Genomic DNA, 25,718 nt, shown 5'->3' on the forward strand with positions numbered 1-25,718 from the left:
GTTTTAAATGATTTTAATTGTGAACCACCCAGAGACCCATGTTTTGGGTGGTATAGAAATATTTTAAATAAATAAAATATAGGTAGATGGAGACCCCTAGTGTTTGGAGATGTACAATGATGGCACTGACGCACTTGGTGAACACATGAGGGGCCGTGAAGAGACCGAAGGGAAGGGCTCTGTTGACTCAGAATGAAGCACAGCTATTTCATGCGAGCTGGATGTATCCCCACATGAAAATATGTGTCTTTGAGATCCAGAGTCACAAACCAGCCATCCCCCACGAGCAAAGGGAGAACAGTTTGTAAGGAGATCATCTTGAACGTTCTGGTTTTCACATATTTGTTCAGGTTGCGAAGGTCCATGATGCGTTGAAGGCCCCGATCCAGTTTTGGCTCCTGGAAATACCTCAAATAAAAACCTGTCTCCCGGGGGAACTGGCTCTATTGCACCTTTCTCTAGCAGGGAACATACTTCTGCTAAGGTAGGATACCTGCAAATGTGGAGTGGCTTTTTAATTCGATGGTGTAGCCTGTCAATATTATGGAAAACCTCCAGGCATCTGATGTTACATGACGCCAAGCTTTGAAGGAAGGGGCAAGACAAACTGAAGGATGCGGAGGCATTACCAGTGCCATCACATCAAACAGTCTGCTCGGATTGGTCCTGGAGCTTTGCTCTCTGCTGTTGATTGTGTGGGTTGTATTGGCGCTTAGACATACGTGAAAGACTTTTTGTATTCTTTACAGTCAAATTGCTTATACTGAAATTTCTGTCTTCCAAAAGACCACTAATGCTGAAAGTGCGAGGAGGGTTGAGAGATGATGGTAAAAGTCCACAGAGTGAAGCGAGACTTTCCCCCTTCTTCAACATCTTATCTGTTTGTGAACTAAAATGTCCACCTCCTTCGAAGGATACATTCTCTATTTTCCCCTTCATATCGCCTTTCAGAGAGGTGGATTTTAGCCAGGCATGTCAATGAAGAGTCACTGTGCCAAGGAATGGGATTAGATCTCAGCAAGATGCTTGGCAGTGCTGAGATGCTGCTTTGTAATGTCTGCTGACTTGACCAGAGCAGCCTGGAACTTTTCTCTAAAGTCTTCAGGGAAATCCTTCAAGTCCTGTTTTCAATTGTCCCAAACCAAATAATGAAATTTGGTCATGCAAGCCATATAGTTTGAGATTTTTAAGGCCAAGCAAGAGGAAGAATAGAACCTCTGTCCCATCACATCCAGTTTTCTGCCCTCCTTATCTACTGGAGCATAATGAGCTCTACTCGACTTGCCACTAAGAGCACAGTCAACCACCAGAGTGTTATGTGTGGGGGGGGGCGGTTAAAAAAAGAAAGAGCAAGTGTCTTCTTAGATGTGATAGAGGCTCTCAAGCCTTTTTGAGGTAGTAGTGGAGGTAGCAGGTTAATCTCAAAATACTTTAGCTGAATTAGACCAGACAAGCAACATAGGCAAGGCGGCGGGCTGAGCAGATGAAGATGACACAATGAAATCATAAACCGAGTCTTGAACCTCCAGTATTAGTGTCGTTAATCTCAGCCCCAAAGCCTCAACCATTTCAGTTACTTGAACACAGTAGAAGCGTGTCTACTCCATTGGCAAACTGGAAGGTGAACTGGCAACAGTCTCGTCAGGGGAAGGATCCAAAGGGTTTTTGGTTTGGACCAAATCTCCTTCGAATGATAGGCTGGAAGTGTAGTCCCCTTCAGAAAGGTCATCATGCACTGGAGACTTAGCAGGAGCATGGCAGATGAACAACCTCCACATCAGGATCCAATATGTGGGAGAGAGCAGGTGAGGTAAGGTTCTGTGTACCTGCATGCGCTGTATTTTGGGGTGCTTAAAGGGAGAAGTTCAAGCTGAAGAGACAGGATCATAACTCTTGGCGAGGGAGGACTCAAGAGTACCCCTCAGTTTCATCATTTTCATAGCCTTTACTCCTGGAAATCTTAAGGCAAAGCCAACAAAGGCATATAGTATGCATCTTGATACCGACAAAGTCCATGTATGAATCCAGGGTCCAAACCCCCAGGACAACTCCAACAGTTCATGGGGTGAGACACAGAAGCATAATACGGTGCAAAATGATGGAAGCATTATCTCCAATGTTGAGTGAGAGAACAATGTGGAGTCACCCTGGCTGGAGAAGCAGAAGGGGTCTTAGGCACCAGTATCAACTTGGTATCATCATCTCCGTCGAGACCATGAAGCTGGAAACCTCTGAAAGTCGACCCCGGCAGAGTACTAGTTGAAGAACCCAGGAGGGATTCTAGATTGTAGGCCCTGGACTTGTCAACTGATGTTGAAGAAACTTTCCTGGATGACCGGTGTTCTTGTTCACGAGAATCACAAAGGGAACATGCCAGTGACGAAGCTGGAGAAAAATTGATCACAATCAGCGAAGGGACCTTTGGCACTGGTGTCAGTGGAGTGACTCGCGACGTTGTTGGGGTCAAAGTAGAAGAAGTGACGAAGGAAGTCTTGCTGGGGAAAAAATTGGTCCCGAAACCGACACTGAGCACGACATCGAGTGCAGAATCGAAGACAGTGAAGAAAAAGACAGTCGATAAAGATGTCGGTGACACCCTCAACATCAACACAAGTGAAGGAGGGCAAAGAAGCCCTGAAGGAGCCTTGCACGGTGGACAGCGAAGGGGCATGAGGCAACACCATTGACCAAGTAGATAGTTTCAGTCTTGTTGATTTTGAGGAAGCAGAAGATGGCAAAGACTTGCGGTGCTTGGGGCTCAATGATCCCAGAGCGGTCACATATACATTTCATGGTGGCGATGTTGAGAACTGACGCCCACCGCCATCAGCTTTTTGAAGGTACAGTACCCATGGTCCTTATGGGAAGGAGCCTGAGGGGCAGAAGAGGACGTCGAGGCCGAATATGTTCTGTAACCCAAGGGGTGATCCATAAAAGGCGATGCTTCAGCCAACGTCAACAGTCTGTGCAGCTTGGCATCAGAGGTCGAAGTGTGGTCTCATAAAGGGTCACCTGTAAATAAAGTTCTCCGCTCTTTTTAGTTTGGTGAGAAAAGGCCAAGCAGATTTTACAAGCCTTCACCCAAATAAATCAAACACTTGTCATGTTTATCCAACAAGGGTAAGGTATACCCAAAGGACGTACACTTTAAAAAAGTTTTGCTAGCATCCATTAAAGTGATTGGGGCGAGGCAAAGGGAAACCGAGAAAGCAGACCACAGTCAAAGCTGAAATCACAGAGAAGTTGAGCCAGAGGGAGAAGCAGAAGAATATACTGAAAAACAGTCTGAAGTCAACTGAAACAAAACAGAAGGTAGAATCAGAAGAGACAGATGAAAAACAGTCCAAGGTCAACCGAAAATGATCCGAGAAGAGCTGAGAAATGCATAGAGCAGAGTGAATCTTTCCTGATGTGTTGAGAAGGAACTGAAGATAATGGAGCTCTCCCACTAAATATACTGTAACGGTTGTGTACATGATTCGGCAGAGCCAAAGAGTGCCTCAAAGAGCTTGGAATTATTCTGTGAGGGATTACTGTGCAGAACCCAGGTTGTGAGGGAACATGGATCACTATGAAGATCAGTGCCACCCCACCCCAAATTCCTCAGGCGATCCAGGATACCATGGTCGATGGTAATGAAAGCTGCTGAGAGATCCAAAAGAATTTAGCAGGCAACTATCTTCAAGAATAGAAAGCCTGGATGTTGTAAGAGAATGTCTATGTTTTGCCACCTTCACCACAACTAAAACATGCAGGCTAAGCTGAGAATATTTGGAGTTACAAGCCTTCCTATCAGACTAACATTTGGGCCAGTGTAGATGGAAATGCTCTTCATATTTTACAGAACTTTTATCATGAAGACTCACTGTAGAGTGGTAGGGGTACTGAGCAAGGACACATCCGCTTACAGAAAGTATCTTTCCTTTGTGCAGCCCATTTGTTCCAAGTTGTGAAAACATTCACAAGCAGTGTTTCCATCTAACGGAGAGCTCATAAAGACAAACTATTCCAAGGTGAGCTCTTCCACACCAGAGACGTTTAGTCATCTGTATCATCCTATCAAGTAGTAAGGAGCATTTTACCACACCTTCAGATACAAGTATGTAGTAGAATATGTGGTTAAATAGTCATTTGCATTCTTGCATGACAGTCAATAAGGGCTAGTTAAGCAAGAATCTGATCAATGCTTCTTTAATCCCAATATTAACGTTGAGTATTTACTTGACCTCAAAAAGTTTTATTAAAAGTCATGTGTGGCATATCAATTGCCTGAAGAAGAAGAAAGGAACTACCAGCTCTTTCTAGTTTACAAAATCTGTCTAGTCTCCTGGAAGCAATTTATACAAGTTACAGGCAATTTGCAACTAATGAGTCTACACGAACTCAACCATAAAAATTCTAGATGTACAGTAAAACACACAGCCTGGCTCTATGTTGTATATAACAAGACAGTACAATGTAACTTCCACACAGGGCAAGTTCAATTACAAATAAATTCACTAGAAGGACAGCACTACCTGACATTCAAAGTTGTTTTGATACTGCTAATCAGAAACAAAGCAGGAAAGAAGCTCAGTCTCAGAAAATTTTTAAGGTAGAACATCAATATAATGCTTACCTTTTAGTTTTTTTTCCTCTTTAAACTTCTTTTTCTTGGGTCCTACAAGATGGCGCTGTTGCTCATAGTAAGGATCATGTGTGGAGAGCAAACCTGCACTGTAATACTGGTACTGCTGTAACTGAAGCAAACATGAGTAGTTAGATTTTTAAAAATGAGAGATCTAGTAAGAAAGAAATACAGTGAAGCCAGTAAAACCTAGGTATCAATTCAGACAATGAAGACTACTATACATTAAAAATCTAACATAGCTAAAATAAGGCTCCTAAAATGAACCTAATGGATTAAATATGGTCTTCAGAGAACTACTAAAAGGCCTTTTGACCAGCTTTCCAGTAGGGCCTGAGAGTGTGTGTGTGCGCGCGCATGTGTGTACATCAGGGCCACCAAATTCCACTGATCAAAAAAGATAAAAAGATAAGGCTGACAGATAAAAGATAAAAGATAAAGATGATAAAAGCTTTGTCTCATAAGCTTTGGGATACAGCTAGCTGTAAAGTTAGGAACAAGAAGAAAGCAACAACAGTAACTCCACAGAATGAGAACAAGAAAAAACATCAGAACTCCATACATTCTCATCCTACTCTTGAACTTCAGCCACTATACTCAGAAACTGAAATGAGGAAAAAGAGCAGAGAGGTGTATTCATGACTCTTTTCAATCAAGGAGATGCAGAACAACCATCATTCTTCTGCCATCGCTCTAAAAATGGAGGAAGAAGAGTGTAAAAGCCTATTCTTCCATATTAAAGAGGTTGGGTTAGTGCAGGGCTGCACAACTTCAGCCCTCAGCTGTTGTTGGACTCATCCTCAGCCACAGTGACCAATAGTCAGGGATGGTGGAAGCTGTAGGCCAACAGCAGCTGGAGAGCCAAAGCTGTGCAACCCTGGGATAGTGTCTTAAATAGGCTAACAGCTGGACCTAGACAAATCTACTCTGTACAAATAAAGGATGAATAGCTGGCAATAGATGAATTATACTGTAGAATATTTTTACCTCTTTGTCTTTACTGTATTTACTTTGATGCAGTTTCTTGTACTTGTGTAATCGCAGCATGTTGTGTAGTTCTTCTCTAGAAAGTGTAAACTCCTCGCCTTCCTCATCTTCATCAGCTGCTGACTCACTGTCACTAGAGTCATCACTCAGGAGAATGCTCTGCCAAAAATGATATCTCAGCTCAACAACAGTAGATAAGATGATCAAATTAGCTAATAAGAATTCCTGAAAGGCATTTGCTGGGTTAAGAATCCTGTGGCTGAACAAAAGCATCACATTGTATATACACAGTATATCATTAGTCCCTAATATTTGCCTTGCACCAAGTGCTTATCTGCCAGATAGACAGAATTTTGTTATTAAGCAAACAAATGCATCCTGCATGTAAGCAGTCTTTGAAACTCTCATGAAGATTTCCTCCCCACTTCCTTCAAAGACCTTTCCCATGTTTCTCTCACCACTTTAGGTTAACTAACCATATAAATAATGCCACAATTACAAGTGAACAGCTACATAGGCAGAAATCAGTGTTCATGAAGGAATAAAAACATTAATAAACCTGATTACCTGAGTTAAGAGGCTAAAACATATGTTTTGTTTTGTTTATTTATTCAATGTATATACTGGCCTCCCTAAAGTGGCTCAGGGTGGTTCACATTAAAATTAAAAACATGTAATAAAACCAATAAAATAAAAACATTTAAACCAGATTAAAATAAAAACTAGATATCATTAAAAGCCAGGCTAAGCAGATGGGTTCCATCATGATGATGATGATGATGAGTCTTGTCAGCTGTTTCAGTGGCCATCATTGCGCAGTGAAACACAGGAGGTTCACAACTGCCTGCACCACTGAAGAGCCTAAAAATACCCACCAGCAATCTTGCACAAACAAGCAATCTTGCACAAACATTTAACTGGTGCAATTGCCTTCCCATGCTGCTACTTACATTATTTCCAATGTAAGTTGTATCACGGAAGTGCAATTGTGCCAGTTTAAGTATTTGCACAAGAGCACTCTTGTAAAAGACCACTGGCTTTTTAAAAGAAGATCATAGTGGTGTGAGATGGTTGTGGTATCATGTAACTACCTGTGTAACTGCATGACATATTAGCCAATTTTCTGTAAATACATCAGAGAAAAATGAAACAGAAGCGCCAGTGTTTGCACATGTGGATTTCAGGATAAAAACTCTTACCTTTAGCCATTTTCTACTTTTCTTCAATTTGGAAAAATTATATAGACTCCCTTTTTCTATTTTTGGCTCTGTTTAAATATACAAAAAAGGGGGAAGGGATTATTATGTGAACAATTTGACTTAAAGATGCTCTAAATAGAGGCATCATCATTTATCACAGCTCTGAATACAAAAAAGGAACCCAATGATAATCCAGTCTGAAGCACACTTACCAGATTGTAACACTCCATTGAGTGAATGTGTGTTTAACATTCCTGAACTTCCTGCTCCAGAAGATTCCCCAAGCAATGAACTTGTAGGCTCTTCTTTAACTTGCATCAAGGGACCCCCAGGCTGAGGGAGCAGAGGATTGTCATCCAGTCCATCTTCACTTTCATCACTACAATAAAGTTAAGAAATATGGTCACAGCAAAAGAGGGATATGGATGGATAAAATAACATCAAAAGGTGCTCTCTGAGCACCATAACTATACCAAACACTTTATAACAATGATGTACCGACTTCATTCTAAGTAGTCATTTTTTAAAAAAAACACCACACATTATGATTTCCATAGTTGTCTAATGTGTCTTAAATTTACAAAGCAAGAGCACAAACTCAGGATCTTAATACTTTTTAGTTCGCACTCACTGCATAACTAATCTCTGTGAAGTGATCAAGTACCTCCACTTCCTTAAGAATATAAGATGTGTCTTTCTGTATGGGTAGAGACATGGGAGGGAAGGAGGGGAGAGGGAAAAATTACAAGTTTAATGAAGGGAGAAATGTAAAACTGGTAATGTACAATTCTTATGGTGATATTTTCTGAGTGAGGAGTGAAATATTCTTAAATGTGCTTTAAAGTAATATTTCAGGTAGACCTCGAAATCCGCAAGGGTTCTGTTCCGGGCTGCAGCCACGGATATGGAAACCATGAAAAACAGGATAAGGGAACCTATGGGATTGTGGAAGTTAGGTTCCCAGTCAGTCAAAAATTGGCTGAATTCCGTGCGTGGGGGGTGGGAGCTGCTTATCTTGCTCTGCTGCTCCCTGAGTCATGCTGTGGCCCCAAATCGGCCAAAAACTGGCGTTTTTCTTTCTTTCTATTTTGTAACAAAGACGGGAGCCATTATGTGGTTCCACTGGAGAAAATGGTGGCCGGAAATGACCTCCATGGTCATTTCTGGCCACCTCCAACTGGCGGATATGCGAGGTCGGCATGGTTTGTTTTGGTTTTTTCCACGTATGCAGAGGTCGAGTGTCATTTTCCCGACAGCAGATATGCAGATCCACAGATATGGAAGCTGCAGATAACGAGGTCCACCTGTACTACAGTCAATTATACTGCTACAAGACACCTTGACCTGCCTCAAAGGTAGTAATGTTAATCCAGATTGTGGTATCATCAATATCAAACAAGCAACACTGTTAGGCCCAAACTCTTGTGCAATTCTCAGTTTCAGTGCAGCTATATCATTTTCTTGTGCTAGTGCAACAGTGCTCATTTTGCATGTGGTTCCTTGCTCTGGATGTCAGCCAATCTCTTTATATAGTATAGTACATTTAGTTTTAATAACAGAGCACATATTGTGTATATTTCAATTTTCCCAAAACGTCTGTTTCTTTTCGGGGAGGGGCGAACCTCTGTTGAAAAAACAAACTAACTAAGCATCCTCCATGACCTCAAAATTTATGGAAATCTTACATCTCTAGATTAAGGTCCAGCATTTTTTGCAGGAATTCCAGCAACCACAAGGCATGAGGCAGACTATCAGAAATGGCTCCATGGACAGTGATTTACCTTCTGTTCATCCATGCTGTGCAGGACACAGAGGTGACAAAGCCCCTGCCTAGTAGTCTCACTACTGGTGCTCCTAGGGGAAATGCACAAGGTGCAGCCCAACAATAGTCAAGCTGTAAATTCAAGCTTCACTTTTAGGAAATCAGCAGAGTTAGAAGCGGTGAAGAAGATGGAAATAAAACAAATGCTGGAAAGCTTGCTTCCAGGATAGACAGATAGGTTCACCTCGCTGCGACCGTCCCACACCACCTACACTTCCAGACAGTCCTAATTTTCCCAGTCTCCAGTCTAAAAGTATTTGCTAGATATAAAGAGTTAATTTTGACACTTTAAAAAAAATCATCATTATTTTTCACATTTGAATGTGCAAGTTCTTAAGATTTTATTTATTTATTGTTAGATTTTTATACTACCTTTCATTAAAACAATCTCAAGGCAGTTTACAAAACAATATAAAACTGTAAAACAGTTACACAATAAAAATATTAAATTGGAATATAAAAATACAAATCTAATTAAAAGTTTAAAAAACATACACAATGAGACCATAAAATACAGAGCAGCAGCAATAAAAACAACACTCATATAAAAGCCTGGGTAAAAAGCCAAGATTTCACATGATTTCTAAAAACTCTGATGGAGACTGAGGAGTGCTTGCCCACCGGGACAGCAGTCCAAAGTCTGGGGACAATAACTGAGACGGCCCTGTCCAACGTACACAACAGTAGAGCCTCCCTCATTATTGGCATGTGGAGCAGAGCCCCTTCGGACGACCTTGTCAAATGGGCAGAAACCCTCGGTAGTAGTAGTCAGTCCCTCAGCTATTCAGGGCCATTCAGGACTTTAAAGGTCAAAACCAGCAACTTGAATTGGACCCAGAAACAAATTGGCAGCCAATCTAGCTCTTTCAGAATGGGTGTAATACGATCCCAGGAGGCAGCTCCAGATAAAATCCTAGCTGCCACATTTTGCACTAGCTGCAGTTTCTGAATATTCTTCAAGGACAGCCACATGTAGTAATCCATCTGTGATGTGATGTAAGGCATGGATAACTGTGGCCTTATTATTATTCTTTTGATTTCGATTTCTTGAGAAAGGGATGCAGCTGCTGCACTAGCCGAATAAATAAATTAAAAACGGCACCCCTGGCCACCACCTCCACCTGAGCTTCTAAAAGCAGAGCTGGGTCCAGAGGGGGGAGCTGGTCTTGTGGTAGCAAGCATGACTTGTCCCCATAGCTAAGCAGGGTCTGCCCTGGTTGCATATTAATGGGAGACTTGATGTGTGAGCACTGCAAGATATTCCCCTCAGGGGATGAAGCCACTCTGGGAAGAGCAGAAGGTTTCAAGTTCCCTCTCTGGCTTCTCCAAGATAGGGCTGAGAGAGATTCCTGCCTGCAACCTTGGAGAAGCCGCTGCCAGTCTGTGAAGACAATACTGAGCTAGATAGACCAATGGTCTGACTCAGTATATGGCAGCTTCCTATGTTCCTAATACTTCCAAGCTGCGCACCTGCTCTTTCAAGGGGAGTGCAACCCCATCCAGAACTGGTCAAATCCCCTCATCCCGATTGGTTCTCCTACTGACCAACAGAACCTCTGTCTTAACTGGATTCAATCTCAGTTTGTAAACCCACATCCAATCAATTACTGCCTCCAGGCCGACTCAGGATATCCACTGCCTCCCTAGGATCAAGTGATAAAGAGAGATAGAGCTGAGTGACCTCTATGTGCATACTGCTGACAACTCAGTCCAAGTCACTAGATGACCTCTCCCAGCAGTTTCATGTAGATGTGCATAGGGGACAAAACCACAGGAAAGAACCAAAGTCACTCCAAAACAGTACTTCCTATACTCAAGAGGGAGTCCAGAATAGGGTTGTGCACAGAACCTGTCCGGAGGCCCTTTATGGGCCTCCGTACTGGTTCAAAGAACCGGTGGTTCTGTCGGTTCGACACCGGAGTGTGCGTGTCTCCCTTTAAGAGTGTGTGTGTGCACTTACCCCTCCCGCCACTTCTCCCCTGCCGGTATGTGCATGTGCCCATCGTTCATGCGTGCGCACACGACGTGTGATGTGTGCGGTGGGCGGGTGCGGTGGTGAACACACATGGAGCCCATACTTCCGCCGATTTCCGGGCAACAACGGGGGGAGGGGCAGCAGGGAGGTACACTGCTGCCCCATGGATTTTGAAAAAAAAGAGCACCAGTGGTGGAAAAGCGGTGGGAGGGGTAAGTGCACTCCCCCCCACCCTTAAAGGGTCACACACCCCAACTTCGAACTGCACCTCTGCAGTTTCATGCACACCACTAGTCCAGAAGAATTCCATGATCAATGGTATAAAATGCCTCTGAGAGGTGCAGCAGAATCAACAGGGGCATACTCCCCCTGTCAAGCTCTCAGCATAGGTCATTCACTAGAGCGACCACGGCAGTTTCAGTCCCATTCCAGGCCAGAAACCATATTGAAAGGGGTCTAGATAATCTGTATAATCCAAGACCCTCTGAAGCTGGGACACCATCACACGCTCTACCACGTTGCCCCAAAATGAAAGGTTAGAAACAGGTCTATAGTTGTTCAGGTTGGAGGAATCAAGGGAGGGCATTTTAAATAATGATCTTACCATTGTCTCCTTGAGGCATGGTGGTATCTTGCCCTCCCTTAATAAAGCATTAATTATAGCCTCCAACCATCTGCCTGTACCCTCCCTGGCAGATTTTATTAGCCATGAAGGGTCAAGAGCCCACGATGTTGCCCGCACACTGTCCAAGATCTTGTCCACATCCTTAGGCTGCACTGAGGATTATTAGCCTGAGAGTATTTTATTACTTCAGTACTGCATGCAAACAAAACAAACGTCTCTCACACTTGCAGCTTTATCCTGTTTATTTTCCTATGAAGTTAGTCAAGAAACTAACCACTATGGGGTCTGGAGATTCCCAGCAAACAGATTAACATGTTTTGCAAATATGTACAGCAAGACACAGCTAATTAGAATAAAAATAACATTCTTAAAATTAGGGGCCCACATGTTGTACAGCCTAACGCAGATGGCACCAACCGACCTGTACTGCTACGGGCTCATAGTGAAGCACCGGCAGTCTGTGCAAATGCTTCAATTAGCACATTCACACTCCAAAGGAACTAGCTAGACAGGTAATACGTTGCTTGACTGGCAACAATGTATTCCCATATAACTAGTGCTCCTGGAGTGTGGGCACACTAATCAAAGTATTTGCATAGACCACCAGCACTTTGTATGAGGCCATGCAACATGCGGGCTAGGGTTCTTGGCATCCAATAAACTTAACACTACAAAAGAAAAAAAAAAGCCTATTTTCTAGGCATTCTCAAATCAAAATAAGGTACGGGTTTGATACCTGGATACACTCCTATTGAAAATGGCGGAGGTCTGTCGCAGAAAATGATCCAATCGCAGAGCTTTCTCCAGATAACGCAGATAGAGGGGCGTTGCCAGCTCTGTGCAGTTGCCATCCTCTCTTGCACCCAGCTCTGAGGCCATAGAATAAGCCTCTCCTCATGCACAGGCGCCTCCTACCACACAGCTGTTTCCAAAAAGAATGCAACAGTTTAGCACCATCACATCTATTTGCAGGTTTTGGGGGCTTTTAAAATTTTAAAACCAATGCAGTCTTCTTATTAAGCACTTAAAACTATCTCACCCACAAAAAATTGTACTTGCTGTCTTCAGGGTTGAGGGGCTCAGTGGTGGTGGGCTTTTCTTTCTTTCTTTTTGTCATGTGTCTGAAGCCAGCAGTGGATCTGTAGCATTTTAAGATAGAGAATGTTCTCAATGCCAAGCTATTGCCAGTCGTCATGTTTTTTAGTGTACAACAAGATGACTCAACAGTCAGAGGCCAGGACCATGAGCAGTGCTTCAAGAGCTCCTGAATCTACTGCTGTCTAGAGATGCATGGTAAAAAGCAGTTTTGAGAGAGAGAGAGGGAGAGAGAGAGAGAGAAGCCCTGCCGCTGCCACTAACCCAGATATCAAGTCCAGATCACCAGGGGCAACTAAGCAAGTGGTTAGGGCCAAGACTGTGTTAACATCAAGTAATGAAGTTATATGACTGCTTATTATTAGTATTTTTCATTATTTTATCACATCACACAGTTGGCCTGTGCAAACCACTAGTTAAGGAACTGGAAACAAATGCAGGACTGTGTGCTCATTGCCCCACCCACTCTCCTCTTGCAAACTCTCCCTACCTGCCAGTATTAAGCCTGGTTCACTCTGAACCTGGAATTGAAATCAGCTTCAAAGATTAAAGCTGGTGAGAGGAGTGCAATAAAGAATTCACATGAGTGATGAGGGGATTCCTCCTTGTGGGGGGAAGCACAAGATGAGGGAGTCTTATAATACACTGCCCCACTGTGCTAGACAATGACAAATGATTATATCATTCTAACTGTAATTAGTTAAAAAGGCCTGCTCAACTTAAGCCCCCCATCTGTTTTTGGACTACAACTCCCATAATCCCCACTCACAGTAGCCAATAGCCAGGGATTATGGTAGTTGTAGGCCAACATCTCCATGAGGGACAAAGTTGAGCAGGCCTGAGTTAAAACAAACTAGTTTTAAACTGTGATTTATTATTACCAGCCTTGAGTTGGGCAACAGGAGGGAGCTGGTCTACAGGAGGAGAGGTGTTCTTGTGGTAGCAAAGATGAATTGTCTTTTTTACTAAGCTGGGTCTGGGGGGTTGGAATATCCCCCTTAGGAGATGGAACCTCAGATTTTTTGCCCAGAGTAGCTCCATCTCCTAAGGGGGATATCTCAACAATGCTCACACATGTAGTCTCCCATTCATATACAACCAGGGCAGACCCAGCTTAGCAAGGCTGGTAATAATAAATCACAGTTTGAAACTAGTTTGTTTTAACTCAGGCCTGCTCAACTTTGTCCCTCATGGAGATGTTGGCCTACAACTCCCATAATCCCTGGCTATTGGCCACTGTGGGTGGGGATTATGGGAGTTGTAGTCCAAAAGCAGATGGGGGGCCTAAATTGAGCAGGCCTAGATAATACTGAGCTAGATGGACCAATGATCTGACTTGGAATGTGGCAGCTTCCTGTGTTCTATTCCACCCTCCCCTTCACATGCAAAAGGAGGAGACTGAAAATTTCCTTTCACAACTTATAACAGCAGTTTTCTGTTTCAGCCAAGTCTGGGAAATTGCAGTTTTTACAAACAGTTAACAAGCCTGGATATTAAACCAACTTCTGATTCTGATTTAATATCCCAGCTTATTAATCAACTGTGCTTACTGTTTCCCAAGAATGAACATAACAGAAAACTGAGGATTGTAACAAAGGATTAAAGGAAGACTACTCCCCCCTACTTGCATTTGAGTGAGAAGGGGTGAACTCACAGGCCGGAGGCTCATGCTCATAAAAACAAATCATGGTTATTGGCAAACTGGCCTTTCCCCCCTTCCCTTGGTCCTCCCCACCTTGACACGTCCCTCAGCAAGCCATCTCCATGAACCCATTTACTGACACCCCCGGTAGGTGTCTCCAAGCTGAACAGGTTTGCAGCATATTCCCATCTTTACATTCCAAGGAAAAGGCAGGCACAGGTACCAGGGCAACTTGACTGAGGCTGGGAGAGAGCAAACAAATACTCCCTCCCAACTTATGATATTATCACTTCTATACAAACATCCTTTTAGAGCTGCAAATGACCTGTGGGAGGATGGGAGTTTTGACTGAACTGCACATGCCATCCCATCCCAAAGGTTCAGAGTAAGCATCTGGGTAAGCATTCAGGGCAGGGTTGATTTAATTTAAATCAAATAGATTTAAATCACAATTTAAATTACTACTCAGGAAGATTCTATTTAATCATCATTTTCTATAAAATTACACTCTTATTGCCTAATATAACCTTAATATAACCTTAATACATATTTAGAGATAGATGTAGGTTTTATTTTTAGAAGGTAAGTACACACTATAATAGGTACACATTTCTCATAATGCTATTTCATTCAGGCCTTTTATTTTGTTTTTGCACTTTGCATTAGGGGTGTGCATGGAACCAGACAGGGGTAGTCTGAAGGCGGGGGGTTGACTTTAAGGGTGGGAGAGGGTGCACTTACCCCTCCCTCTGCTTGCCCCCCACCGGCACTCCATTCTAAACCGGTCCAGCGGGGTGGCAGCGTACCTCCCTGCCACCCTGTCCCCTCACTGGACCGAAAGTAAGCAGAAGTATCCAGTGCATGTGATCGACGTGGTACTTCCGCTTACTTCCGGTCCGACGAGGGGATGGGGCGGCAAGGAGGTAAGCTGCTTCCCCACCAGACTGGTTTACAATGGAGCGCCACTGGGGGGGAAGCAGAGGGAAGGGTAAGTGTACCCTCCCCGACCCTTAAAGTCAAATCCTCACCTTCAAACTGGTGGAACCGCTGGTCATTCAAAATGGTTTGGAGGCCCATAAAGAGCCTCTGAACCGGATCCATGCACATCCCTAGTTTACATTTGCACGCATGCCTTTTTTACCCACAGGTACAAGAACTTCACTAAAATATTCCCAAATGGGGACTCTTTTACGGCCTCTTGCCATGATAGGTGTTTCCCTTAAACAATGGAGGGTACACTCAGAAAAAGTTTCCTCAGGACTGCATGAATATGTTATTCACTTTTGGTTTCACTTTCTATTCCCCTGTCCTACGCATGCTGTGCATTTATATCTGGACTTTCTCCTCTTTTCTCAGATCTGCTCCATCCCTCCTAATCCTCTATTCATTCATTGACCTTCTTTGTCTTTAACTTTCGGGGTGGGGGGAGTAAGGGCTTGTCTGTGTGTGTGCGTGTGCGCTGCATGTATAACACCTGCAGAATGGGACTGGCCAGGTCTGATCTCTCATCTCCAAATACTGCTGTTAACAAATGTTCATTGAATATAATTAGAATTTATGATTAATATTCATGATGATATCTTTGAGCTATGTTCTTTATGATTATCTTAAAATCAACTTAAATTTTAAAAAATCTGATTTAAATGTTAAAAATTTGATTTTTTAACATTTATTTTTTTAAAAAGATTTTTATCAACCCTGATTCAGGGTAAAACTTTATACAGAGATTAGTTTTAAAATTAAGATGTTAACATATCTGCATATAAGGAGTATTGATAAACTGGAAGATGAATGCACATAATTTTTAATTAATTAATATTAATTGTTATATCATTTCAGAACAAGGAAAAATGAAATGTGTAATGCTAAAAGGAACAGTGGTATCCTTAATGAAGTTATATTGCTCAACTGGTATACACAGATATTTACAGTAGCAGCATGGTTATAGCAGCATAATCACAATGCCAGCATGAGTCTGTCAGCACAGGGGTCATATATGGACTGTATCAGAGAAGGAGCAAGGAAGGAGCAGCATTCAGTTGTGATGCTACACTTGCCCAGAACTTGGCCCTGACCTGGCAATAGCATAGTTTATTATTTTATTTATTTAATATATATTATATATTATAACTGCCTGACTCCAAAGGCTCTAGGCGGTTCACAAAAACAAACACAGAAATAACAAAATAAGACAAAGTATTTAAAACAATTTGAAAATCTTAAATTTCATGTTTGCGTAATGATGGTACAGTATAAGTAAACCAACTGTATAACCAGCCCAACTGAACTCAATGGAGAGCCCAAAGCCTCCACTACACCCACTCTATCAATACTGCTACAACAGAGGACATGATCTCCAACATTTCTGCAGATAATGCAGTTCTTGACAAATTTCCATTGGATCTAAAGCCAGCCCAAAAATTAAGGAGCCAGACAACAGACACTTGACAAAATTATCAGATTTAGGGACAGACATTATGGAGGGGAAGGGTAAATGAGCTTCTCTTTATCCCCTTTACAAGAGATGTACTTGGAACAGAAACAAATGTTTCTGAGACAAATAATGATTTTATTAAACATCTACCTCTGAATATCCTATTTCAGGCGCCACAGTTAAATTTCTAGGAATCATGGCTTCCTGGCACCTGGGGATCTGCAGAACCCTGAGATAATCATAGAACACCAATAGTGGTATGTAAATCTCAAACAGGGAACAGATCTCAGATAATAGAGCACTAAATGTGGAACTATGTCACTTTGTGCTCATTTCTGGAGAATGTAAAGCACACAAGTAGGGTCTGACAAGAGAGTATTTGTCAGGGAACACTGCACAGACCAACTGGCTGGTCTAATAAATACTAGAAAGGCATATTGCCCCTGCTAACTTGGCAAAGAGGCACCTTTTAAAGTGGTAATTCTCTTTATTTAGCAGGGGGAGAGTAATTGGCCCTATCCACCCCAGGAATAGTACCTCCAGTGACTGTTAATGGTGTCTATCTTATGTTTCTTTTAGATTGTGAGCCGTCAGGGGACAGGGATCCATCTTATTTATTTATTATTTCTCTGTGTAAAACACCCTGAGCCATTTTTGGAAGGGCGGTATAGAAATCAAATAAATAAATAAATAAAATATTGCTCATCTTGTCTTCTCAGGAGTACCTTCTCATATAGAGAAACAGAACTAGAGAAACAAAACACACAATTGGAACTTCCACACCTCTAAGTAGAATGCAAAGACAAAGCATGACTCCACTCAGGTTAGCCAGAGAAAGAGAAGCCATGCCTCAAGGTATGACTGCCACACAGGTCTCCTAACCTACTCACCACTGCCACACAGGAGAACTGTGTATTGGCTTAACTTTCCTCTGTCTCGTAGCAGGTTGTAATAATGCCTCCTACTCAGTGGACAAGCTGTAATGGATCTCTCAGCTGCTTTTGATACTATTGACATGATATCCTTTTGGACAGGCTGGCTGAGTTGGGTGTGAGAGGCACTGCTTGGAAGTGTTTCCACTCCTACCTCGAGGCCAGTTCCCAAAAGTGCTGGAAGACTACTGCTCAACCCTTTCACAGTTATGCTATGGGGTTGCGCAAGGTTCCATTCTCTCCCCTATGCTGTTTAACAACTACATGAACCCACTGGGAGAGGTCATCCAGAGATTTGGCTTGAGGTGTCATCAATATGCAGATGACACTCAGTTGTATCTCTCTTTTTCATCAGACGCAAGTGAAGTGGTGATTGTCCTGAATCAATGCTTGGATGCAGTAATGGACTGGATACGGGTGAATAAGCTGAGACTCAATGCAGACAAGACTGAAGTACTGTTGGTCGGTAGTTCCTCTGCCCAGGTGAATGATGTTCAGCCCGTTCTAGATGGGGTTGCACTCCCCCTGAAGGACCAGGTTTGCAGTATGGGGGTGCTCATCAAACCAGCATTGTTGATAAGAGGCTCAAATGGCCTCTGCGGCTTGGAGTGCCTTTTATCAGCTTTGGCTGACACGCCAGCTACGGCCTTACCCGGATAGAGATAGCTTGGCCACAGTTACTCACTCTCTGGTAACCTCTCGCTTGGATTACTGCAATGCACTCTACATGGGGCTGCCTTTGAAAACGGTCTGGAAACTACAGCTGGTACAAAATAGAGCTACAAGATTATTAACTGGGACTGGATGTTTTGATCATATCACACCAGTGCCTTGTCTCTTGCACAGTCCATTTCTGGGTCCAATTCAAAGTGCTGTTTTTAACCTTTAAAGCCCTAAATGGCTTGGGACCGGGTTACCTGAGAGAGCACCTTGCACCATATGTCCCTATTTGTACCTTAAGATCTTCTTCAGAGGCCCTCCTCCGGGCGCCCATGCCAAACAAGGCAAGGTGGGTGGCTACTACGGAGAGGGCCTTTTTGGAGGTTTTTGGCTATTCTGTTTATGGAATAGCCTCCCCTGTGAGTTTTGCCTGGCTTCATCACTTCGTTCTTTTAGACACCAGGTAAAGATGTTTTTGTTCACACAGGCCTTTTAAATCTGAGTTTTCAGATTTGTTCTGATTTTTAAACTAATTTTAAAATGAGGTTTTAAGTGTTTTGTATTGTATTTTCTTTTTACCTCTTTTTTGTCTGTTATGATTTAATACGTTATGTGTTTTTATTGTATGTTTTAATTCTCTCTTGTGAGCTGCCCAGAGAACAATTGGTTATGGGGCAGCTAACAAATAAACGTTGTTATTATTGATGTGCTATGAAAAACTGGGGAATTATATTGGCCATAAAACTGCAAATGCAGATAAGCTTCCACTACACACTGGGAGAGGAACTGAAGATCACATCCACCTCTGTGAGTGAACAACACACCGTTTGCTCAGACTATGGTTGCTGGTGGCCAAGCATTCTTGGCTTTTTTCCCCTTGCAGGATCAGAGTCCTGACACACGAAGCAGAACAAGCAATAACTGTGTCAGAGTTCCATTGCAACTCACTACAGGCTAATATTGTCTGAACAACTACACAATTTCTCCCAACAACAGTTCTCTAAAGGCAAATGGGATGCAACAGTTCTCTAAAGGTGAGAGGTCATGCAATACAGACCACAAGCAAAGCCCTTCAGCATGACAATAACCAGTGTGAATGTAGCTGTTCTTGTCTGTAGTTGTTACCTGGTTGTTCTGAAGGATGCATGAACCATTTAAAGGTGCTTGACAGACTGTTCTGTAATAGGTGCAGGAATTAAATACCTAACAGCGATGGGGAAAGCAGCACCTGTTACTCTGCTGACTGTCACAGTTTTCAAATTTAGAGTAGAAGGCTGGCAACCCTCCTGATCGGTCTTACTTTCAAAATCCACTCCAGTCCTAATGCTGATCAATAAAAGCTTTAACTGTTTCTGGATGATAAGGGTTGGCATATGCAGAAATATGCGATTGAAATTTTTCCATAGGAAGAATTCCAAAATGGAAAAAAACATCCAATTTTTTATTTTTCCATGGAAAAAAATTCATTTCCTGCTAACCTGGCAAAGAGGCACCTTTTAACGTGGTGATTCTCTTTATTTAGCAGGGGGAGAGTAACTGGCCCTATTCACCCCCAGCATAGTACCTCCAGTGACTGTTGCTGGTGTCTGTCTTGTGTTTCTTTTAGATTGTGAGCCCTTTGGGGACAGGGATCCATCTTATTTATTTATTATTTCTCTGTGTAAACCACCCTGAGCCAATTTTGGAAGGGCGGTATAGAAATTGAATAAATAATAAATAATAATAATTTCTAAAATTTCTGCTAGGGATGTACACAAACAATTTGTGCAGATGCCGGCGAGGAGCAGCTCCCTTAAGAAGCAGGTCCTTACCTGCTCCACTGCCGGCCCACCGCTCTTCCAGCCGCGGCCTTTGCTAAAACGAGTGCCGCTCCCAAAAAAGTGGCAGGGCAGTAGCGGATCAGGTAAGGACCTGCTTCTTAAGGGAACCACTCCACTCCCAAGTGGTTTGGCTGAGGGCACCTGAGCCGCTTTGGTGCTTCCCAAAGGAAGGAACCCAAACCGGTTCATGCACATCCCTAATTTCTACTTGGCTACTTGAGAAACCTTTGGGATACACTGAGGGAAAATTAATATGGCAGAGATGAGTTCCCCCCTGTCTCACTATAAATAGGTCAAATATCATGCCAAATCAGGTCACAATCAATTTAGAGTATCAGGGAAAACTGTACAGTAATTTTTCTAACGAAAAAAATTAATGCAAGTTTTATGTAAATAAGGGGGAAATTTGTATCCCAGACCACTTTTGTTTTAGCAAGAGTAAGGGGGCAGGCTCCCCATAGCCTCCTGATTACTGCTGATATGATAAGCCATGCCACTGGAGTACAGAAAGTAGATTTGGTGATTACAATATCTGTTGCTTCAATCAACTAAGCACTGGAGTGGGCAATGCTGTAAGCATTGGCTTTGACGAGCTGCCATGGTTGTGTCATGGTCCCAAGTCCAGACACTCCTCAACTGGGAGACAGCACATTGGGGTGGTAAGCTCCAGCAACAGATGGTCCACCACCTTCACCACGACCAGAGAAGATACCTTCATCTTCAGACTCAAAGAGTGCACCTCTGAGGACCAGTCTGCCTGGGTAGAGGCTTCCCAGACTTGTCAAACCCAATGCTTACAGCATTGCCCTTTTAAAATCCTGCAGAATGGTGGCAAAGCCAAAGTCAACAACTAAAGAAAAGAACAATTTGAAGGTTCAGTTGGGAGCAGACTACTGCTGAAGTAACAGCCTCCTATCCCCTGGTGGATGCCTTGCACACAACCCTCAGAACTTTCCAAGTTCCATCCCTGCCCTGGAAGTCAGACTTGGTCCCCTTCATCTGTAGTTTGCCTTCCCAGATCTGGTCCCGTGTTGCTGCAGATCTTGCAGCTTCCCAGAATTCTCCTACTTGAAACAGAACAAGATCTTTGGGAGAACAGGAACAGGGTTGCTATGTCATCACTTGTTTAAAGTGGTATCATTTTGTTTTTGCTGGGAGCACATAGGATCCCAGGTGCATGAGATCAATAAAACACCAATATTAGTGGCGGCTGCTGCAGTGGGACTAGTGAACTACACTGTTAATCAAGCTATGACTGGCTGTGTTTCCACATAATGGTAGTTGGCAGCATCCAGACTAAGCAAATGATTACTAGAACCCACTGGTTTATAGGGCTTTTGTTAATCATGACTAACTTATCTCATTGATTTCAATGGTGCTTAGTCATGACTAGCTAGTTTGGATGCTGACTAATGACTCCAATCCCAAGACTTGCCAAGAAAAAATAAGGTATTTACACAAGCCTCTGCAATAATCAGTTCTGTGGACTGTATGATGCCTAAAATCTACTTATTAAATCAGAAACCTGTGTAGAACTCTGCAGAAAAACTGTTTGCAAACTTGTACTTATTTTGCAGTGTTCTGTAGTACTGGAAAACCCTGCGTGCCACAAGCAAAGCAGCTTCTGTGAATTGACAGCATGTTTTAAAGAAGGGTGTCCAATCCCTAACCCACCAAGATCAGAGACTTACTAACCTGGTGAATATGGAAAATGTGTACTAAAATCCAGTAAGAGTGAGAATGTTTGTTTTTAATCTCAAATCAGAGATTAAAATCAAATCAGGATATCAATATACTCAATAAAGACAATTTACCTATGACAACAAAAGTAACAGAAAGTAATGACTAACTTGAGAATGAATATATGTATCTCCTTTATTTAAAAAAGTTACACTATTTCTAGCTCCAAACACTAGTTTGTTAATATTGGCTTCTAAGAGAACAAGGGCCACAATACAATATAATCAAATGTTTACTATAGGCACTATTACATGTGATCTTCCCTGTCAAATGGCAGAAAGCATATCCAAGGGCAATTGCACCAGTGATGGATATGTTTCTCATACATCTTTGACTCTTATACAAAGCTACTCTACGACCTATATCACAACAAAGGCGTGACATTTCTGGTCCAGCTTCACTGGATCAGGTGCTTTGGTGTTTAATCACAACAAAGTTGCCTTGGTATTTACCATGCTGTTTTTGCTATAGCAAAGAAGCAGTTACTACAACAATCCATACCAGGGGAAATGGGGTAGTCTTAGTTCCAGGTACTTCTGCCCCTTTTCCTTCAAGTACAGTATCACAACTCTTTCAATTACACGTTGTGTTTTGGTTTCAGTTTTGTTGTGAACCTGACAAAAATGGCTTTTCTCTTGGATGCAGCAAAAACTTGAAGGAGGTTTTTGGTGATGAAAAGAAGTACTGGTTGCTGCTTATTTTTACAAGCTTTGTCAGGTCCATAACTTGTGGTTACTAAATAATACCTTTAAAAAAGAGAGAGCGAGAGAACCTGTATAGTCTAGTGAATACAAGGGTTTGGATCTTAGAGTCCTGTGTTCAAGTGTTACCTTTCCCCAAGACTGACTATGTAGCCAGGAAAAGATTATATGCATGGAATTCCATACATACTTATTTGGAAGAAAGCTCCCTTGATATGTGGGACTTAAATCCATGAATTTGCATGCCTCGATTTTCCCCATCTATAAACAGTAATACTAGCATCCTACTTTCAAGAATGGTTTTGAGGGCAAATGCTATCAAAACTGTAACATGGTTTATCATGTTTAAAGTCCTGTATAAAGGATTTAGCATTGGCAATACATAACTTGTACCTTAACTTTTGACTGCCTACACACATTCACTATATGAACTTTTTAAAAAAATACTACAAAATATTGTGGGATTAAAGTTTGCCTTTGGCTTTTATAATTAAACTATAATCAGATTTCCAGCCTTGAAACATTTAAAGAACCTATCTACAAGTACAGTTTGAATCTGTCACATCGCACAACATTCTACAACAATATATCAACCAATGCAGTAGAGCAGGGATTCCCAACCAGTGGTACACCAGATTTTGATCAACTCCCATCATCCCCAGCTACAATTTACTGTGGCTAGAGATGACGAGAGGTTGGAAACCTTCTCAAGGAACCAAGCCATATACTAAAACATCTACCCAAAATTTGGGATGATTTTATTCAATGTTTGCTGCAATACATATTAATCTTTTTAAACTGCAAAACCAGCAGATCAACATAGTCCCTGACATAAAAGTAAAAACTGCTATTTATCACTTCCCTGTCCCAACTACTAAAGTAAAGTGTGCTGTCAATGTGGACTCCTGGTGACCACAGAGCCATGTGGTTTTTCTTTAGTAGAATACAAAAGGGGTTTACCATTACCATCTCCCGCACATTGTGAGATGATGCCTTTCAGCATCTTCCTATATCGCTGCTACCTGATATAGGTGTTTTCCATCGTCTGGAAAACATACCAGCAGAGATTCAAACTGGCAACCTCTTGCTTGCTATTCAAGTCATTTCCTCACTGAGCCATTGGGTGGCTTCCCAACTACTACTGCCCAAGAAATGGCCACCTTGCTCTTTATGGTGCGTGTAGCTGTGTGTGAATCAATAAAGCTGCATATGTCAATCATATATCAATCATCATCCATTAAATAGTAAAATGGGCTATTTAAACGGCTAGCCACTCCAATGGACAGCACATGTAGGATGCTGATCAACTGGCTTGCCATGGAGACATGGCAATTGATGTGTACTTGCAAAAAGTCAGCCAAAGCAGTGATAATCAAGAAAACATTTCTCCAGGGAAAGACTGCAAGCTGCAGTCAGGCCTTCCAACTTGGAAGCATGCAATTTCAGCTAGTGGCAGATGATGAACACCAGCCATTGATTTCCAGTGTCTGTTGATGACCCAGCAGCCTGACACGTTCCCCTGCGATCAGGAGGACCAACACCACGTGTCCAAAGATAAAGACATTCATACCTCCCCCCCCCCGCTAGTGTGTCAGCAAGTTGCATACTTCATGTGCGCATGTGCTTTTTGCAGGTAAGGTGGCAAAACCTCCAAGTCAGCCTGTGTGTCCCATGACAGCTCCTCTGGGGTCGTAAGAGTTAAGAAGCACAATTTTGAAATTTTAATGGACTGCGGACTATACTAAACAACCGCGTTGTCAAACACGAAGGTTGGAGCGGTTTGTTGAGCAAGGCGGAGCTGTGAAGCTCAGACCCCGAATTCCCGTTTCCTCGTGCGGGGAAGTACACGTGCGCTCGTGGGCTGGGTGTGACTGACACACCCTCACCCGCCGCAAGCGGCTGGAGACCAGAAGGCGGCACAAGTCCCGCCTAGGGCAACCTCCCTTGCCTTCCACAGGTGTTTCACGCACGGAGAGAAGTTGGAGAGGCCCCGCCCCCACCGCCCTAGAGGGTGCCCCCCCACCCACAGAGGAGGAAACGGGCCTGTCTCTTTAAGAGCAGGCCCTGCTTCGGGGGCCGCAGCTGAGGGAAGGCGAGGGAGGAGTCGAGGGGTGACGCCGTAGCCGGCCTAGCGGGTCCCCACTGCGCCGCCACCTGTCCCGGCCCCCGAGTCTCACCTGGGTGCGCGGCCCGGCTGGGGCCGGGGGTGGCTCCCGACTTGCCCGCTCCGCTTTTGCTCTCGGCCTCTCGCCCTGCACTGCGATGGCGGTGCTTGTGTCCTTCCGCGGTGCCTCTCGGCTTCTGCCTCGTCAAGATGGCGCCCGCGCTATTGCTGCTGAGGAGGAGTCGGCGGCTGCGGGCGCTGGGACGGCGGCGGCGGCCACTTTCGCTCACTGAGAGGAGAGGAGCAGGGACACGGGGAGCCATGGCGGGGGGGAGGAGAGGCGCCATGGCCAGGCCAGAACAATCGAACTCGGCACCCCCAGATGGCGCCCCGAGCCCCAATCCATAAACTCTTTCCTGCGTGCTTGCCTCCACTGTTACCTATGTTCTGAATACACACCCCGTGCTCGTCCCCCCACACAGAACCCACGAGGACCCCTCCTGCATCGATTTGTTCCTTGTTCGGCTGATCGAGTCTGATAGTGACGGAAATTGCCGAACACTTTCGGCCGAAGAGAAGGGCGTGAGTTAGCAATTCTCGCGCGAGGCACTAGCAAACACTCGCGAGAGGCATGTTCCAACGGGTGCTGTCTGGAAGTGACGTAGTATTTAACTAACCTTAGCCCTGGTAATGGGGGTGGGGCCGTGTAGGCCCTGCTAGGCCGCAGGTTATTATGCTAGCATTATCACTCTCTGTTAAATCCCCGGTTGGCTAAACCACCTTTATCTTAAAAAGCCACGAGGGTTTGTGTGTTATCGTTCAACTCCTTTCTTGGAGCAGTTTTAAAGAGTAGCTTTGAATACTCAGCCATTAGAAAGTCACCATAAATATGATGCTAGAATAGTACTGTTTTGGGGAAATGGTTTCATTTTTGTTAAGACGCTGACGGTGTGATATGTTAGACTCTCTTAGGTTTGACCTTCCACTATTGTGATAGTGCCTGGTGCACACACGCCCCACCCGTTTTCTGCTGAAGTGATAAAGCGTTTCCACTTTTGAAAACATTTATTTAGTATATTTCTATACAACCCCTTCTATATTGAATTTTACAGTAATACAGATTAAAAACAAAGTTAACATTATGGTTTCTGAGATGACCTGGAGACAACCTGGGTGCTGCACTGGAGCAGCCACTGCCAGCCTGTGTAGACAATACTGAGCAAGATTGGACCAGTTGCAGTTTCTGGACTACATACATAGGCAGTCCCACACACAGCACATTGCAGATGCCACATTTGTAAGAGGGGCACTGTTTTCCTGTTCAACAAGAATACATTCGCTTAGGTTTGGTCAAG

General features: G+C 43.3%; 1 protein-coding gene across 6 annotated transcripts in view; it reads right to left on the reverse strand.

Annotated features, from left to right (window-relative positions):
* INO80 (INO80 complex ATPase subunit) overlaps window positions 1-24,893 on the reverse strand; it is a 139,544-nt gene extending 114,651 nt beyond the window's left edge. The window contains exons 1-7 of one of the 6 annotated variants that reach the window (XM_053285802.1): window positions 24,437-24,893; window positions 12,279-12,374; window positions 11,972-12,157; window positions 7,026-7,192; window positions 6,814-6,881; window positions 5,615-5,773; window positions 4,619-4,739 (exon numbers count right to left, since the gene is read on the reverse strand). In XM_053285802.1, coding sequence (XP_053141777.1) covers window positions 4,619-4,739; window positions 5,615-5,773; window positions 6,814-6,881; window positions 7,026-7,192; window positions 11,972-12,114 — 658 coding nt within the window. In that variant the 5' untranslated portion in view covers window positions 12,115-12,157; window positions 12,279-12,374; window positions 24,437-24,893. Of the gene's footprint in view, window positions 1-4,618; window positions 4,740-5,614; window positions 5,774-6,813; window positions 6,882-7,025; window positions 7,193-7,444; window positions 7,465-11,971; window positions 12,158-12,274; window positions 12,375-24,436 lie in introns of those variants that run through there. The other 5 variants (XM_053285803.1, XM_053285800.1, XM_053285801.1 and 2 more) reach the window with 5 other exon arrangements.
* Window positions 24,894-25,718: the final 825 nt, after the last annotated feature.

Source organism: Hemicordylus capensis, chromosome 1 (assembly GCF_027244095.1).
Source record: "Hemicordylus capensis ecotype Gifberg chromosome 1, rHemCap1.1.pri, whole genome shotgun sequence".
NCBI lineage: Eukaryota > Metazoa > Chordata > Lepidosauria > Squamata > Cordylidae > Hemicordylus > Hemicordylus capensis.